General features: G+C 41.7%; 1 protein-coding gene across 1 annotated transcript in view; it reads right to left on the reverse strand.

The window, feature by feature from the left end:
- LOC127356755 (protein shisa-8-like) overlaps positions 1-9756 on the reverse strand; it is a 94614-nt gene extending 84858 nt beyond the window's left edge. Inside the window, exon 1 of the mRNA XM_051388772.1 lies at positions 6574-9756. Coding sequence (XP_051244732.1) covers positions 6574-7133 — 560 coding nt within the window. The 5' untranslated portion in view covers positions 7134-9756. The remainder of the gene's footprint in view (positions 1-6573) is intronic.
- Between the last annotated feature and the right edge of the window lie 9555 nt (positions 9757-19311).

Consider the following 19311-nt stretch of genomic DNA (forward strand, 5'->3'; position numbering starts at 1 on the left):
CAAGTTTTGCAAAACATACAAAAACTCTAAGAGTTGGTCCTGAACAGAGCAGTCAAATAACTTTTATAACAGACTGAGTGGGTGGATGGGCACGTCCCTGTACTTCGTGGACATCCTGTGCCTGGAGCAGATCACCAATTAAAGAAATCTGTGACAAGCCGACGTCCGCGTTTTACATAAAATAGAAAACACTGTTGGAAACGTTGCATTCAGAGCAGTCTGAGCTTTTTGGTCACAAGGATTACTTTACATAAAGATACGTTTACCTAATTTCTTTAAAATTTGACATTGTAACATTATATATATATATATATATATATATATATATATACATATATATATATAACAACCAGTGAATTTGTCTGATTATAATTATATATATAATAATTTTTCTCTTGTGTTAATAGTAGATTTTCATATTGACTCTACGGCCTATTTCCTAAAATATTGATTAGTCATATGTGGCCAAGATCTGTAGGTCAAGACAACAAATACTAATCAATCGTATTTCTTTCACAGCAGTGCAACTGTCTGAAGGCCATGAATAACCAAACAGTGGTTGGAAATGCATTGCTTGGATTAATTAAATAAACAAACTAGCTTTGTCCGAGCTAGCATCAGGAGGGAAAAGACATCCTGACCTGACATCCTACCGTGCAGTTCTGCTTCTTTGAGTTGTTTACTTCAACTGTTCTAGTTCAAACCTTTCATACCCTTTATTTAGATGTACTAGTAAAAACCACAAGTAAAAACTTCAGGCTGGTGCATGAAATCCAGCAGTCAGCTAACAGCAAAGTGTGTCTTAGAGCTGAAAATACGTTTTAATCACTTAGAATCCAACTGCCAAAGATCACTTTGTTTTAAAGAGCACAGATACTGGCAAAGAGAAGAGAAAATGTTGAAAATATTCCCAATTATCATCACTTCCCTAAATGTGCGCAGAGGCTAATAAAAGGCATAAACAATAATTCCTTGTTGATTTGCGTTAACTGTGCACTTTGGGAGGGTCAAAGTCTATTTTTCATATCGCTGCAGCATCAAAGAGTTTATTTTGGGTCCAGATTAAGCATCGAGGAGGAGGAGGTGAGCTTAACAAGCCTCACTGCTTTTCTAAAAAACACAAGCTCATGTTATTACAAGGTGAGCACAGCTCTAACAATGGAGGTGAAATCAGCACTAAAGCCTGAAGACACATTTTACGTCAATGATGAGTCTCTTTGTGATGAAGAACTGTTTGATCTAGTTTCATGTCATTTGCTGTATTTCTTATTTTATATTTTAATAGATCTTTTCCTTGTGGTACCTTACCTGAAAACTTTTTCTAAATGAAATAGCAACGGCTCATCATCAGTTTATTACCCCGCGGGCCTCCACACACACACACACACACACACACACACACACACACACACACACACACACACACACACACACACACACACACAGATACACACGCAAAACTTTGTTTGGACTTCACGCCTCACTATAAAATATTAGATTAATCTGTCCACTGCTGTATCCGTTTCAGGAGAGCAGAGCCGTGTGCACATGTTTATCTCTGGCCTCTAAACACCTGTCACAGGCGGTGATGAAAAGCGCCACTGCGGCTGAACAATAAAGGAAATAGAAAGCAATGCTGATGAAACACAATACAGTAAAGGAAAAGAATGGCCGATGGAAATGGTTGTTTAGATCCCCAGTGGGTCATTCAATCGCCTGTGCCCTTGAACACATGGCTTTTGAGTGGAATAACTTATGATAAGTGGTATAATGCTGTTAAAGGGAGTGAGAGGGGTGTGTGTGTGTGTGTGTGTGTGTGTGTGTGTGTGTGTGAAGTGGACACTTCTTCCACCAAATATTCCACCAATATTCTGATTAGTTGACATGATTAGTTATTTGAGTCTATAAGAGTGAAAATGTATTTTTTAAAAGTTTTTATTGTTTAACTGTGTGTTAGAGTGCATAGATTTCCATTCTTTATCTGTTTGTCTGATGCTTACCCTGTTAACACTGGCATTAATTCATGCCTGGCATTCAGATTATTTATGCTGTCGACCCGTAAGTATTGTTTCATTTTCTATCTTTACACTGCTTAAAGCACCAGTGGCTGTGTTTTGAGTAATGCTGCACCAACACTTTTTTAATAGTTATATTTTATAAAGGCCGATGTGTCAGATGTTTATTAGCCACCCCCTAAACTGCACTGGCACTGTTATTAAAGCCACAGTGTGCATGGTGGTCTTACAACAGGGACTTTGGCACCTTGTCAACATGTTAGCTATGCTGATTTCTACAGATTTGGTCACCTCAATGATTATAGTCCATAATAGCATGAGCTGCGCTCTGGTTAACTGACAAAACTTGATTTGGCATATTAATTCCCACTGAATCACATATCAAAGGATATATTTAATTTTTAATTTTGCTTTGCAGCAGTTTCCACATGACAGGCGCAAAAGCAAACAGACTGAGAGAAAACGAAAAACACAAACAGCCACTTGGGAGGGGAGAAACAGTGCCATGGAGGGGGCACGGGAGGGGTGGGTGGGATGAGTACTACACAGTTATAATGAGAGGTTTGTGTGTGCATGTGTATTTTGTGCTATACATCATTGCACCACTGCCTGTTGTGATTGCCTGACCCAAGGTTTCAGCGCATTACCACCTTAACGGCTTTGTGGCTGGATTTATTCGTTGAGGGCACACACAAACCACACACAAACACACACACACATGTTTACACACAGACCCACCGCACTTTCTCGCTCACAGCTGGATGAGAGTGTCTCGCTGTCAAATGTATGCAGGTTGAGAATGGATTTTAAAATGTGGTGCCCATGAATAAAAACAGTCTTACCAGTGCTCATCTATTCTGCACAAAGAGGCTTCACAGTGTTTTTGTCTTCCACAGGCAAATTATCAGTACATATTTCATAATTAGAGTTTCAAACTCAATACAGTTATTTTGTCATATTGATTTTTATTTACATTGTAGGCATTGTAGGTGGTTCTTTTATTCATTTACAACCAGCTCTAACTTTCGGATTTCATGAGCTAAGAGTACAGTTCTTTTCTTAACTTGAAACTTTTTCCACTCTGTTTGCTTTGTCTATTTGCTTCCACGTATATTTTTTCTCTGACTTTGTGTGCAAAGAGCTGTCCCTAAAATTAGCATTCAGCCAGAATGAACCTTCACTCTCAGGGAAACTGGTAAAAGACAATTTAGTTTTTTCTTGAAAGACAATTACTATAGGATGGGAATAAATTAGAGAAATACTTTTTAATTATTGTTCAATGGATAAAATCTGTGTCCTCTGTAGACCTTACCCGTCCATCAAGTTTGACCTACCAGCAACGCCTGACAAAAAGAATTGTTAAAAATGAATTAACCACCTAAGTAAAAACTTAAAGTAAGAGCAACACCACATTGTCAAATTGCAGCCCAAAGGTTTTAAAACACACCATCAAGAGTTAAAATGTCTCTTTAGCAAGTTTTGAAAGACTCTCAGACTATCCTTTTCCATGCAGCCTGGGCACAAAGCTAACAAGTCATCTAAAGCTCTCAGTGGCAGAATTAAAACAGCTCAGCCCTTCACTCATCAGCACCTCCTTCTCTCTTGTGTAATGTCCTTCCTCCATCTGTCCCTCCCGTCCTCATGCTCCATTGAACTGTCCTTTCACAGGCTCCTTCACCACTGGGCTCTGATCTCGTCACTACAGCGGTTAGCTCCGATGTCATTGTTATCACACACACGTCTGTGATAGGCAGGAGAAAGCGTTCTCTGCGTCACTATTTGCCCTGTTGCCTTCTTCCAGCCCTCTGTTCTGTCTTTCTTTTTATTCCTCCCATTCTCATTGTTCCTTTTTCTTCTTTGTTCTGCTGTATGGTTGTCACTGACCCCCTTTTTGTGCTTCCCCATGAGTTTAAAGAAGTTTACTTGGGACTACGGCATGGTAGTAAATAAAAAGGGCACATTCACAACTATTCGGCTTTTGTCACACCTGTGCCTCTTTTTTTTTTAATGCTAAATATGAATTGCTGCAAGGCCGAAAGAAGGAAGCTTTGGAAAAACTATTTAGTCTCATAGGCAACCAGTCCTCGTGTCAAAATGCAGTCATACAGGAAGTATTGAGATCCTTATTTAAAGCCCTTACAAGAAACTTTCATTTTGTGTCTTCTTGCTGATGGTTTCATTTTTTATGTAGGTCATATAAAAGCATCAGTATTAAATTGAGACTGTTTCATAACCAATTAAAATCTCCTTGTAGTAGGTTTAAGTAAAAGTAACTACTCCTGCACCCATAAGCAAAAAAATTGTATCAGCATAAAGTACTGAACATATTAACATATGAAAAGTACTTATTATGCAGCAGGAGTGGTATATTATATTATTCCATCAGTAGTACTGATGCTTTACTGTGTAAGAAGCAATTTATATGAAGTTGGGTTCTTTAGATTATAATATCACATTATAAAAGCTCATATGTTTGATATTTAACATCTTGATCTTTAAATTAACTGTAACTGTCTGTCAAACATATATAATGCGGTAAAAAGTACTAGTAATATTGTCTCAAAAATGGAATGGAATATAATGAAGTAGAAAGTAAATACTAAATAAATAGAGGAAATATTTAAGTGAAGGCCAAGAACCTAAAAGCTGTACTCACATACAATACATGGGTAAGTGGATTCACTTTCCACCACTACCCCAACACGGTTTTCATCCAGGAAGGTCAAAGTGAATGGTCAAGTGGGTAGAGTTTCTCTGTCTTGCTCCCAGGCACTTCAGCAGATGCTTGACAACATCTGTCCAGCTGATTGTGAGGCATACACATGCCAACTCTAAGAAGACAAATGTTGAACATTTCTTTTGACAGTATGACCTGGATGTGGTGCAGACAGCCATCCAGATTTCAGGAACATCTCTCAAAACAAACGCTTTATTAAGTATTACAATTCACACATAACTGTTTGACTCTGGGGATAAAATGTGCAAAGAGCTGCCAGCTTTCATTGTGTTATGGTTGGCACTGTGCAGTACAACAGTAACAAGCACTGATGTCCACTGCTATCTTCCTCTTCCTCCCTGCCCTGGAAGGTTGAGAGGAGATCCGGTAATGACAGGAATTTAAAGGAGCCCCCGTGGCCCAACTCTTAACACCCAATAGGCTGGCCAGTCACACCCTGCACACACACTATCCCTCTCCCTCTTCCACACACACACACACACACACACACACACACACACACACTCAGACACAAACACACACCCCTGTTTTCTGCACTAGAATTAGCCGTTGGCTGCTCTCCAGTCACATCCGCTCAATAGTCCACCCTACCAAAAACCACCCCTCTCTCTTCTCATTGTTCACTGGAGCCGCACATTGCCACAGTCATAGTTGTGTCACAGCAATCAATCACCCGTCAACGTGAAACGGCTATACCAATACAAAGAAAACACAATACAACTGCACTGTAATTTCCCCCCAAACTCCTCCCTTACTATCACCTGACATCTGTCCTTTGGAATCTCCATCACACTGCTTGACCTCCATCTGGTCCTCTCTCTCTCTCTCTCTCTCTCTCTCTCTCTCTCTCTCTCTCTCTCTCCTTCTCCATCACTACATTCATTGCGCCCTCATGGTTGCATACAGACATCACACCACTTATCACCTCACTCTAATTCAGTCGCTCGATTCATTATCAAGTGGACGGCCCTCTCACACAAATGCAAACACTCGCACATGCAAGCATTTACACTTGCATTTACCCGAGGAAAATGTTCATGCACAAACACTACTGAGCTATAGAGCTCGATATGCAGATCAAATGTAATGTTTTTTGGTTATTTCAGTTTTTTCTTAATCCATTCTGACTGACAGTGTTGATACATTATTTCAGTAACACATTACACTCAAGTCAATTTTATAGCCCCAAATCACAAATCAATCTGAGCATGGCGGTATGAGTGACATTTTGCGCAGGAAGTTAGTCAATTAAGGGAAATTGGGATCACTAGGTGTATGTTTTTGGCCCACAGCCCACCATCAAGTTTCAGTTTTTGCCCTCCCAGTAAAATCGTTTTTGAACTAATAAATGTAATAGAAAGCTCACACACATATTTTTAAATGATCATTGACTTTTAGTCAACAAGGACTTTTTTTTCTTGAACTAAAAACGAACATAAAAAATCATTCATCAGCAATTCAGACATTATCATAGTCGTCATAATCATCATCATTTCACTGCTAATCATTATCACATCTATCATCTACCCATTATTCATTACTCCTTCTGTGCTCAGTATCATCCATCCATCCACTCATCCATCCATCCTTCCTTCCTTCCATCCATCCTTCCATCCATCCATCCATCCATCCATCCGTCCATCCATCCTTCCTTCCATCCATCCTTCCATCCATCCATCCATCCATCCATCCATCCTTCCTTCCATCCATCCATCCTTCCTTCCATCCATCTATCCATCCATCCATCTGTCCATCCATCCTTCCTCCATCCATCCATCCATCCATCCATCCTTCCATCCATCCACCTTTCTCAGTTCATACCTGGAGTTGGTCATGTCAGTCTGTCCTCCCTGACTCTTCTCCAGCCCGAGTTTGGTGAAAATCCCGACCAAAACCATGATTGCCACCACTCCACAGATAATATACACGATCATGTGGGTTCGATCCCGGTCTGGTTCCTCTTGGACTTCCGTGACGGGTTCCGCTGGTTTCCCGGTGTTTGCCCAGACAGGTGTGTCGTAGTTGGAACAGGAAGTCTGGTCCAAACTGTGTACTTTGAACTGGCAGCAGAAGCGGTAGAAGCAGGAACCACAACAGAACAGGTAGATACCTGCGTTACAGTTGAAGGGTGGGTCCCACTGACCCATGACATCATAGTAACCCCAGCAACGGTTACCGACAGTTGGGACTGTTTTGTCTTCCGCTTCTGGTGTAGGCGTTGCCAGCGCTGCTTCTGGCACCACAGAGGGCTCTGTTGTCTGGTTATTGACCTGGGCTAAAGCTTGACCTGACGGCCGAGAGTTCAGTCCACCCAGAGAGGTCAAACCCAGGAGAATAGCTAATGAGAGGCTTACCAACAGAGGATGCATGGAGGCGGCCATCTTGGATTCACTCCAATGTCTTGTGATGGCTTGGTGCTGATGTGTAATTGTTAATGATAGGCCCAAATTAAAGCTCTAGGTTTAAAAAAACAACAGTTGAATATCCTTCTTGCCCAGAGCTTTAAATTGTAGTCACTGAATTAATCTCTGAGCCTTTCAGATAGAAATCAGTGAGGGGGTGGGGAAGAAGATAGGGGAGAAGACAGAGCCTTCAATTAGCGTTGTGGGAGTGCACACAGTAACAGAAAGCTAAATTGTCGTCAAGGGGCAGAAGAACAAGTGAGTGAAAGAAATCAATCTCCCATCTCAACATGCTCCTAACAGGAGTGAATGAGTCCCTTGTGAGCAGGCACTCACATGTGCAGACACATCACAGTCCCTTGCAGTTTACTGTACAGTCTGTGTGTACCGTAGGTGTGTGTGTGTTTATCAAAGCAAATAAATATTCCGTAATTCAGGAAATGTCACCTTTCACAAAGCCATATGTCGTCGGCAGACAGCAGAGGCGGTTGAAGGCAAATCCAAATCCGGTGGCTTGGAGGGAATCCAGTTTAGGAGGGCGTGTTACGTACAAATGAACTTGCCTCTGGCATTTCCAGCAATACGCTCCCCCGCTGAGTGGATGAATAATCCGTGAAAAGTGAGAACTCTGGGTTCCTGGGCGCTATCAGAAAAAGAAGGCAGATTCCTCTAAAACTCACAGATAGTCACAGGCTCCCACATGAAAGGCTTTTCACTCCGGAGACAGACTCATATTCCTGAGTGGATAACAACTCTAATGCTCAACACTGGAGTCAAAGCAGTTCTGAAGTCCTGGCGAAAACTCTGAACAGAGTGAAGTGTTCCCTCTCAGAGCTTAACTGGCATCTATCATCCTCCTACTCTCAGTGTCACTGTTCAAAAGAGGCTTTTTTATTTTTGTAGTGGGCATCTTTTTCGATGCCACCTTGGTCCACTTTGGGGAGACGTTACTCCCACCTTGAGATATCTAGATCCAGTCTCTCAGCCCCTGATGTCTTTATGAGTGATATTAAATATTGAGCTTTTATTTTGTAAAGATTATGTAGGATATATCTCCTTCCTATTTCCAGCCAAAGACCCAACAGGTAACCACAGCTGTTCAATAGTCTTTAAAACATTACTCCAGTCTCTCGGCAAGCGGAAATCCTATGATGATAACAGTCCAAAAGCGTCCCTCTTGCACCTGAGGCGTGTTTTCTGTCACGCACACACACAATCACACGCACACACACTCTCACACACACTTTCACAAACAGCTCAAATCCCCCTGGTGACAGTGCTCTGTCAGTGTCAGTCTGTAGCTTTTAAGCGACACAAGGAGTCCAATGGCTTTTTGTTCCTCGGCGTGCGCGGGGGTCTCCTGTTGCTGTTTCTCCACTGACACCCCTCCTCTCCGTGGATCCCAGGGTCCGTAACAGACCCGGGACACCAGCTGGGTACTACTGTCTATCAGCCTGCACAGTCCTGCCCTACAAGTGCTAAGACTAAGGGGAGAGGAGAGAGGAGGAGAAAGGGAGAGGGGGAGGGCTGGTGTTGTGATACTGAATCTCTGATCTTAATGTCTTAGCGTTGCTGCACCCAAGACTCAAGAGAAGCTGTAAAAAGAGATGCTGGATTTACTTGACCACAGTGGAGTGTCCCACATAACGGATCTTGTGGCTTGTTCTTTGATGTTTTTTTTTTCTTTCTCCTTCCTTGGTTTGCTTTTGGCTCAGTTTTTGGTTATGTCTCTTTGTTTACACTCTGATCCTATTCTCCCTTTATGCTTCTCTTTGATATTTTTGCCTCTTTCTCTCTCCCACAACTTACCTCAACCCTTTCCTCTCTGCCCGAGCTGGGCTGTGTGGGCTTTTTGTCGATTGCTGAGGAAATATCAGCGTGGGGTCAGAGAGCCTGTGGACTGCCCTCTGCACTTTCAGCGGCGTGCTTGCACAAGCCTCACTGGAACAATGCTCTCCCTGCCCAATCGGACGACAGAGACAAGTGGAGATGCGACAGCCAAAACAGCCGTGTGGCAGCAAGGGCAGATCAAAAAATATCCTGTTTTCAAAAGAAGCCCCCTTGGAAGTATAGGACTGTCTGCAGCAGAAGCTCTTTGTTGATGTTATTGTTGTTGCTTTAACAACTCAGTGCCAGTTTCCCAAATTTTCCCTTTGCATCAATGTATTTTTTTGTCTTTTTTTCCCCTACTGAGCAAAAAATAAAAAATAAAAATATCAAAGCACTAATCTGCAACAGTTTTTAAGCAAATGCTGCATATGATCTGCAATTTTTCATTCAATAGATTTTGATGTCAATTCAGTCCTTGTCCGGCTGCAGCTTCTTTGAAAACAGGCATAATTTGATATATATGTATAGGAGTTTTATATATATATCATATGTATGTGTTTTCACTGGTGCTCTGCTTGTGGAATGCTGGGAAGAGAAAGGAGAAGCAATAAAATATATATATTTTTTATTCCATCCTTTCCCTTTGTTGTTGCTTCTTCATCAGCGTGTATTCCCTTATTTCCTCGCTGCCTCAGTGCGTCTGTATCCCGTCCGCTGGTGATGCCTGCGCTGCTGCTGCTGCTCTCTGGCATGCCTGTATGACAATGTCTCACACACACTCTCTCTCTTTCTCTCACTCCTCCCTCTCCAACTCACTCCTCCCTCTCTTGCTCACTCCTCCCCTCCCTCTCTGTGTTTCTCTCTCTCTCTCTCTCTCTCTCTCTCTCTCTCTCTCTCTCTCTCTCACACACACACACATCTTTTTGTGGGCAAATGAGCGCGGCTCTTGCTTGCTGACTCTCCCTTTCACTCTCCTCCTCTTTCTCTCATTATGTGTCACTGACACTCTCCTCTCCCAGTTTTGTCCCACGTTTTTTGCTTTATTTTTTGGCTCCCAACTATCAAAACTCACTTCTTGTCCTTTTTTTACGTTCCCTCCGTTCTTCTCCTCCTGTTCTTTTTTATCCATTCATCTCTGTTTACTTCCTGTTCGTCTAACCTTTTCAGTTTGCTTTGGCTGCCTCTCCTGCCCCCTTCCTTCTTTTTTTTTTCCCATTATTATTGAGCTATTCATCCCGTCTCCTTTCATCTTTTCCCTGATTCTCTTTCAGTTTTCTACCGTGCTACTTTCCTTTCCCAAAATGCCTGTCAGTCCAACAAATAAGAGCAATGGTGCCGACAGAGTGGCAGGTTGTAATGTGCAGGCATGCTTTCATGTGCAAGTGTGACGCATGTGTGTGTGTGTGTGTGTTTGTGGCTTGGTGAGTGTTTGCGCCTGTGCGTAATTACTGCACTAATACCACTGCACATCCTCGTCTTTGTGTGAGCACGTCTGGAACATGTGTGGTGCTGCAGTCTATAAGGGCTGATTTACGGAAAGAGAGAGAGAGAGAGAGGGATGGATGGATGGTGAGAGGGAGAGAGGGAAGGAGGAAGTGAGATTGAGGTAAACAGAGAGGAAGAGGGAGGCAGGAAGAGAGGGAGGGGAGGAGAGAAGTAGACAGCAGAGCGGTTGCCAAAGGGAGAGGAGAGAAGGGGGTTGACAGAGAGGAGCCGGGGAGGGAAAGAGGAGAGGAATTATCGCAGGGAAGGGAGGAGGATTAAGAAACATGGGGAAAGCAACTGGAATAGGAACTGACAGAGGGATAGTGGAGGGAGTGGGGGAGAGATATAGATAGGAAAGGAGGTGCAGACAGGTAGGAGGGGGAAAAAAGACAAGTTATCTCAAGGGAAAGTGACATATTAGACCTAGAGAGAAAGAGAGAGGGAATCGTATTCAGATAGAAATAGTCAAGGCTGGAGAAAATTCCCAGGAAATAGACTGTAGAGAGAGATGGAGAAGCAAAATGTTATGAATTTTGAATAATCCTGGTTATAATGTTGAATGTGAACTAGATTTTGAAGTGCCTTTGGGTGTGACCATGAACCAGGCATAATCAGAAAACACTGAGAGAGAAAAAGCAGCAAAAATGCAAAAAATACTGCTTAATATTTTATTCTGTTTGTAAGTGGCTAACATTATATTCATCTTAAATATTCATTTTTGCTAACTTTTTTTCCCCTGCATAAAAGCTTAAAAGCTTTTCTTTAATTTCCCTGTCACCCTTTCCTTTTTTATCTTTTTCTTTTCCCCCCTCACACACACTTACTACAGACTCTTTGTGTCTTTTTTGGTTGTTGTTTTTACTGGAAGAACCCCCAGCTCATCTTCGCTTGCCGTTTGTTCTCTGTCCAACCCTCTCGGCCTAAATTTGCTTAAAATCTTTGGCAAAGTGCATCAGGAGTTATGTCAAGAATACACACACACACACACGTACACTTACAAAATGCACACAAACACACTCCCATTCCTTCACTCTACAGTTACGTGATGCACCACAAATCAGCTAATCCCCCTCCTTCCTGCAGTCTGACATTAAAGTGTCCTCAGCACATTTTCTCTAATGGAAAGCAGGTCATTAATTTAAGAAAAGAAATCAAAGTTGGGGTGAATTCAGATTGGTCTACTGGCAATGGATGCACAGGACACATCTCAATGCTCACAGAGGCAGTGAGACATGGGAGCAAAGGGTGTTGGCTGGAAAGCGAGGTGGGAAGAAAAGAGGGATAAGATGGATGGAGAGGAAAAGAGATGGAATGAGAGGAGGAGTCCTAGGGGAGAGATGGAGGGCAGAGAGTACGGTTGAACAGGAGATCTGTCTTAAATCATCTCCCCCCCTCCCCCCCTTTCTCTCTTTCTCTCTCTCTCCTTCTCTCTGTCTCTGCTTGGCTGTGGTCTCATATTCTCCACTCGCTCTATCTGTTGTGTTATTTTTATTTTCTTTCTCTTGCATATCATACAATAATAATTTCATATATAAGTCTTAGGGTTGTAAGCTAGTAGGCTACTATCTGCATCATCTGTTTATGTCACAAAAATATCTGGATAGTGGAACCATGCCTACATCAGAAGTTGTTCCCCCAGATTACAGCCAGTCATGCTCCCTATACATACCACTTTGAGGTTATACAACTTTCTTCAAAACTGGAGGCTAACTTGAATGTTAAGTTGGTCTGAAGATTAAAAAAAAAATGAATAAGAAAGCTATTGACAAAAATGTGGAAAAAACTCCCAAGGCTCATTTTGCACGAACTTTGGAGACGGTCCCTAACTTCAGTTAGTCAGCTGCCCGTCTACAAGTCACTAACACCACCTGTGCAGCATGAGTCAAGCTTTGTCATGCGCTGACCAACAACTGTGGTGAAAACTGTTGTAATCTACTCAAAACTATCCACTCAGTGTTCTTTCAGCCATTCGCCTATGGATCCTGACACCAGTCACTTGTGCGGATTGTAGCAGACATCATGCAGATGTCTGTGTCATGTATATGAGAAGAAGTGCTGCGATGTCTGTGACAAACTGTCAATCTAATGACAGGTCAGTTGGGGAGGGGCAGCAGATCTAACTGCAGATGTTCTGCTGCTGCTCCTATCAGGGAAATGTATTCCTACCCATTTAGATCCCTAGCAAGGATTATTTATTTTGACACCTTTTACTGTATTCCATCTAAACGCAGGTGGCTTCATTTGGTGGATTTTCACAAGAGATCTTTCTGTCAGATGCTGACAAAGCCAATAAAAGGATGTTCTCTCTCCTCTCTTTTCTCTGCTCTGTGTATACCTTTTCTTTCTTCTCATCTACCACCTCTCGTCTTCACTTCCTCTCCCACTCCCTCCTTCATTACATTTTATAGAAAACTCAAGGAGGATGAACATTTTAAGTTTCCTCAAAGCCAACCTCATTCTTTCTCTTCATCTCAGTCGCCTGCTGCTTCCTCTGCCACTTCAAACCACATCGCCTCTTTACCTTCACTTTGTCCTCTCCTCAGCCTGTCTCTGTCTCTCACCTCATCTTCCCATCCTCTCATCAAACTGTCTCCCACATTTCTCAAATTCCAGTGTATGTGCCACACCACGCCACGCCTGTCACTCTCACTCTTTTTTCCTCGCTCTGTGTCACTCCTTTACTCTCTGACTGTCGCTCAGCATGTATTAGTTCAGGGTGGAGATGAACACGGAGAAAGAGCATCAAGTGAAGCATGTTATGTGAGGGTAACTCAGACAAGGCCATGAGAGGATACAGTGAGAGAGAGAGAAAGAGAGAGAGAGAGGGACATTAAGGAATCCAACATTAGTGGCAGGCCTTGAAAAATGAGAGAGAGAGACATTTAAGAGAAAGAAGGCAATGAAATAGTTACATATAAAAACATGTGAAGAGAGAAGATGAGTGGGGAGCAAGGCAAAGAGAGAAGGACATAGATCAAGTGATGAAGTTATATTGAAATAAAAGAGTTTGATGGCATCTGCAGGGTTGATGGATGTCTGCAGTTGTAGAAGTGTTTTTCTTTTTCTTTTTTTCACTGCCTTGTGCAGCACGGTCCCGAGCCAGTGCCCTCCTACAACCTCGTCCTTGACTGCAGAGGCCAGACATCGTATACCTGTTATTGATTCAGAGCTGGCACACACACACACACACACACACACACACACACACACACACACACACACACACACACACACACAGAGACACACACAAATTAATACTTTCTCACACACCTGAGCACACACACTCATGTACACAGATACAAACAAAGATATCGTGTTACTTAGAGGAGATGAAGACAGAGTTTAATGGGATGGAATTTAACGTTTATGCCCTACACTGTAATTAGGAGTGTTTGTGCCATGTGTGTCTGTACCTGTGTGTATGTGTGTGATTGCTACTTTATTTTATTGTGATTATCTTTTTGACCATGAGAAAGACTGCAGAGTAAGTATTAAAATTAAACATGGTGCTGATTCTGTTAAACCAGGCAGACATTGTACGGATTTTAGCCTTGAGTTGGTCACCTCACGCTAATTTAGGAATTGAGTCCTAAAGAATTTTTCGACATTGGTTTGTCGCATGTCAAACATTGTGGTCACCTGTTTTGCGGTTTGAGCAGTTCTACCATTCAATTTCTCACATGGCTGTCGTGAGCGGGTTTTAATGGTAATGGTTAAAACTGTCTTGACTGTTGCTATAAAACTGAACCTGCAGATCAGACAGAATATACTGTCTGCAACATCCCAAACATCTGCAGCACCATATTTTTCTTTTTTCTTCTTATTTTCCATTCAAATTAACGCTTCTTATTCTTTTTGTGTGTTGAGAACAGTTTTCTTGTTTGAATACACTTAACTGAAATTGTCAATAGACAAAAGTAATGTGATGTGTGAGCATAAAGTTGCAGGTTCTGATTACCTGATAACCTATTGTGACGTCAACCACTGGTTTGTGGAGACTTGAGTTTGGCATTATGGCCGTTGCCACGTTGTTGTTTTTTGCAGCCAGTGTTGCTTATTGGCTACACTTGGTTATGACTCGTCCATAGCAGAAAACAATGGCAGCTCACCTGGTCACATGTTCTCGTACAGATCATAAAATATGTTTCTGAAATATTGTCAAGAATATATAGAGAATCTGAATCAGAATTTTATTTTGATTCATATTGCAAAAGCACTGTCTAGTAGAGTGTGACATTGCTCACTCACTTTTTTGCTGAGAGATAGATGAGAAGACCGATACTACTTTCTTTCTCTGTCCAAATGTAACAAAATCCAGCACTAACATATTACATATTGTTGGATTAATTCACGCAAAAAAACTAAAACAAGTCACCAGACTATTCTTTGAGTAAAGTGCAGTGAGCGTTATTGTGACTGTGAGGTTGCAAGGCAATCAGCAGAGGCTCCAGAAACTGCGGCCAGGCAAGAAGTAGTCAAACATATTCATTAGTGAACTTTAGAGGTGCTGCTAGGTGAAGTTTGTTGTCTTCAGATAGAGCCAGGCTATGTGTTTCCAACTGTTTCCAGCTAAGCCAACCTGCTGCTGGCTGTAGCTTTAGCAGACAGTTACGAGAGTGTTACTGATCTTCTCCTCTAACTCTTGGTAAGAAAAAATACACATTTTAAAAAAGGCAAACTATTCTTTTAAAAGTCCAGTGTGCAGGATTTAGTGGCATAGATTGATAAAAACAGCTCATTCTAAGGTAAAAAAAATAGATAAATAAAAGACACTATTGAAGACATAACATATCATATTCCATTTCTGCTAACAGATCATGCTAATTGTTACACACAGGGCCTTTAAAACAGTGTGTAGGAATTAGCTGACAATGTCTGGCAGTGTAGAATTCCAGGCAGTATAAATACAGAGTTGTGTCTAATATTATCTCAAAGGTTAAAGATAAAAATAAAAAGTTCTTGAAAGTAACACTGTCTCGCTGGAGGTTTAAAGATGTTCCCGGGCTCTCATTGTTGTAGCTCTCTTTAAATGAAAGTTTCATTTTGCGGATGCAATGCAGGCTAGCTGGGTCTAATTCCCAGCTGCGGTGCTTTTTGTACTGTGATCCCTCTTTGTCTGTAGCCCTCTCATCTTCCCTCTTCTTCAATCAAAAGAAAGTACACAAAGAGCTCACTCTGTCTGTTCCTCGTGTTGGACAAAAAAAGAAAAGGTCTGTTGTGAAAGGAGAGCCCCGCTCTCCTCTCTGTAAGACAATGTGGGTCAGTTTGATATAGAAAGAAAAAATCTATTGGGTGTCTTGAATTTCCTCCCGTTGTAGATTTTATTATTAGAATACATAACTTTGCAGTGGTGTTGTACACTGTTTGTATATCTAGTATATAGTCTATGTGCCATCCTCTATTTCCACAGTACGTCTCTCGTTTCCCAATGTTCCTTTGTATTTTACCCTACTAAGAAAGTCTACCCCAACTGCCCTTCCATGGTCCGATCAATGACTACTAATGCTAATGCATTTAAGTATTGATGATTCTTTTTAGCCATTTGTTTATCAGCCCATCCAGTCTTGTCAGTCAGCTATCCAAACAGCTATTTATTTTGACGAGGGCCAACAACACACTCGATCTATCAGCCAAAATTTCAACTTAACCCATCAGCCAAACCTAACCCGTTGAGCCAAACAGTCAATAAACCCAAAGACAGAGCACAATCAACTCATGCTAACCAGAAAACCACCATACTTTAACAACAGGGAATTCTCCTTTAATATACACTACATGCTGGACTTGTTTTAAGCTCTTCCATTCGTCACATCTCTGGAGCAAAAATGGATAAATTCCTGTTCTGAAGGGCAATTGAAGACGAGAGGATATGAGACCATGTACTATAAATTATTCCGTCATGGTGTAGGTAGTGCTGGTAAAATGATTTTCTGTTTGAGGGGACTTAATTACCACTAAGCCCTTTGGCTGTACCAGCTACTAACAGGTCATAACATAATGCTACAGTCAATACCAGACAGACAGGATGCAGTTCTCTCCTGTCCTCTTCTCGAGTCGCCAACCATGCACAGCGTTGGTTTCATTTCATTTAGGTTAACAGATAGATGCATAATGCCACTCGTGTCCATATTTGTATTCTACTATCTTCTTCTCTGGTATCTTCATATGAACCAATCCGGGCCAAGGATTCGTGCAGTTAACCCAACAGAACAAAACCAGAAAGTGAATGAGACACACACAATGAACACGGCAACTGGCAACGGCCTACTTTTCTTGACTAAGAAACTACTCAGCTGATACTTATTACTGCTTCAATGCACTACCAGAACCTGCACATTGCACTAACATGCTTGGTGGTACGACTACAGAAACACTGGTTGAAGATGCCAAATGTTGCTGTAAGCAAAATCCTGACAGGTCACACGGCTTGAGAGAGTGCGAGAGTTTGAACCTTGCAGGTAGCTGGGGCCTTTCTAAAGTTTACATGTCTTCCCTGTGCCTTTGTGGGTTTCCTTTTGGTGCAGCCTGTCCATGGAGTGCCTGCTTCAGTGTGTGCTGCGATAGGCTCCATCCCCATGCGACCCTGCACAGGATAAGCAGATATAAATAATGTACGATGGATAAAAATCATTCAAAGATCAGCAAGTCAGCAGATAGCAACCAATTAGCCAACAAGAGCACCAAATGCCCAAAGAGCCACTAAGCTAGATAACTGGTCGTGCAGTCAACAAGTAGTCATCAATATAGAAGTATCCCACTGCGTCTCCATGGGAGGTCTGTGTCATGATTAGCTGTCTGTCTCTGTTTCATCCTGTTGCCTTCTCAGTCCCCTGCAAAGCCATCGACTGTGTCTATCTGTGTGTTTGTGTGTGTGTCAACAGGGACAGCCACAGTAACTCAATCAGTCAGAGATAAGATCCGTCCTCACTTGTTCCGCAGAAAAAGGGACAGAGCAGAGATGTAGAAAGAGACTGTGTGTGAGAGAGGAGGATAGACAGAAAGGTCACCCATAGGTGAACAAAGAAAAGTGAAAGTGGTGTGGGTGACGTGTTAAACAATCGGAACTGAAAGAAGGGCTAAATAAAAAACGAGGTTCACAAATGTGAGGTATGGACGGATTATGAGACAATAGGCCTCTCCTGCATACCAGCAAGAAAAAAAATGTGGTTATTAGTGTCTCTTTATAGTAATTTTCTGTCTCTTTGCATCACTTTGCATCTCTTATTATTCATTTTGAGTCTTGTATCTTTTAATTTTGTAATTTTGTGTTTCTTTGTCATTGTTTTGTGTCTGTCATCCTTTTGCACCTTTTGTGGATGTTTTTTGTGTCTTTGTAGTCGGCTTTTGTCTCTGTTGTCACTCTGCATCACTTCGTTATCAAGTCTTGTTTTGTATTCTTTGTGGTCGTTTTGCGTCTTTTTGTAGTTGTTTTGCGTCTCTTTGTAATTGTTTGATTGCTTTTCCAACAAGAATTACAAAAGTCACTTCAAACTGATTTTTCTTGCACAGTTGCACACTGATCACTTGAGCGCCGGGGTCTGTGCTCGGTAGGTTTGATCAGTAATCAATCCATGATCCCAGCACGTGTGGAGAGAATGGAGAAAATGAAAAAACACTAAAAGAGGAGCGAAGTTGTAGTTGTAGAGTTGTAGTAAAGAGACCTTGTTGATGCAGAGATATTCACTAACTTGCCCTCAATTGCTACTTCTTCCCCTTTCCGCTAAAGTTTTATGACACAAAGCGGATTTGTAAAATCCAGCAGACGGTTATTGCAGCTCAGTGATCAGTGCAGCCGTAAAGCCCTTACGTTAACATGTTTGATAAGCTATGCAGCGTAAGGTCTATAATTCACACATGTATTAGCACATGTGGTAGTCCATAATTAATCTCATGTTCATTTCAAATGAGCTATCCAGGCACCACTTTGGTTTAAGTATGTGGCTGTGCTCATGTATGCGTTTGTGTGTGTGTGTGTGTGTGTGTGTGTGTGTGTTTGTGTGTGTGTGTGTGTGTGTGTGTGCACGGTTTAAATTTGTGGATTTCAGTGGATTAGCCCAGTTTAGGGCTGATGTTTTCATCACCGAGGCTCCTAAACTTGAGGATGACTCATATTTGGTCCAGTACCGCTGATGACATCACTGCACATCTCACAGTGCTTCTCCCTGGAGCTGTTTATCCAACTCTATATTTATCATCTTATCACACTTACAGAAACACATTCCAACTTGTGCTGTCGATTAACTACATGCCATGAAGAGCCCAGGAGCACCTTTACGCTTTCATGAAGGGTTGTAAACGGGAGAAAATCCCATCTATTTTATAGCGTGTAAATACAAGGCATATATTGGAAAGCAAATTGCCTCTGGGAGGATATTTTTCCTGATCTAATCTAAAATGTTCATGCTGAGATGGCAGTATCAAAGTCAGGGCTTCCTCTTTAATTTGATTCTTTAAACTTCTTCAAAGGGAAAGTTGAATCAAGGAGGCTTATGGCAATGCCTGAGTTACTGGATCCTCTTCTCTCTTTTTTTCCTGAGAGGAGTGAAACCATGAGAAAGTTTAATGGTTGATTTTGTAATGTGAATACTGGAATATTCAAAATTAGCCAAAATAATTCATTGTATCCATTCAAATATTAATTCAGAGTGGTCTGACATTCATAATTCAGTTACACAATCCTGATTTAGTCACCATATGTGTGTAATTGACACTTTTGGGCAACAAACTTTGCATTCATCTGGTGTCCCTGAGCAGTGGGAGCTGCAGCATTTCTGTTTCTTATTGTTCAGAAATGATAAAGACCCTTGTAGTCTCCTGCAGAGTGCTGTGAGAGCACAGCTAT

Source organism: Dicentrarchus labrax, unplaced genomic scaffold, assembly GCF_905237075.1.
Source record: "Dicentrarchus labrax unplaced genomic scaffold, dlabrax2021, whole genome shotgun sequence".
NCBI classification, from domain to species: domain Eukaryota; kingdom Metazoa; phylum Chordata; class Actinopteri; family Moronidae; genus Dicentrarchus; species Dicentrarchus labrax.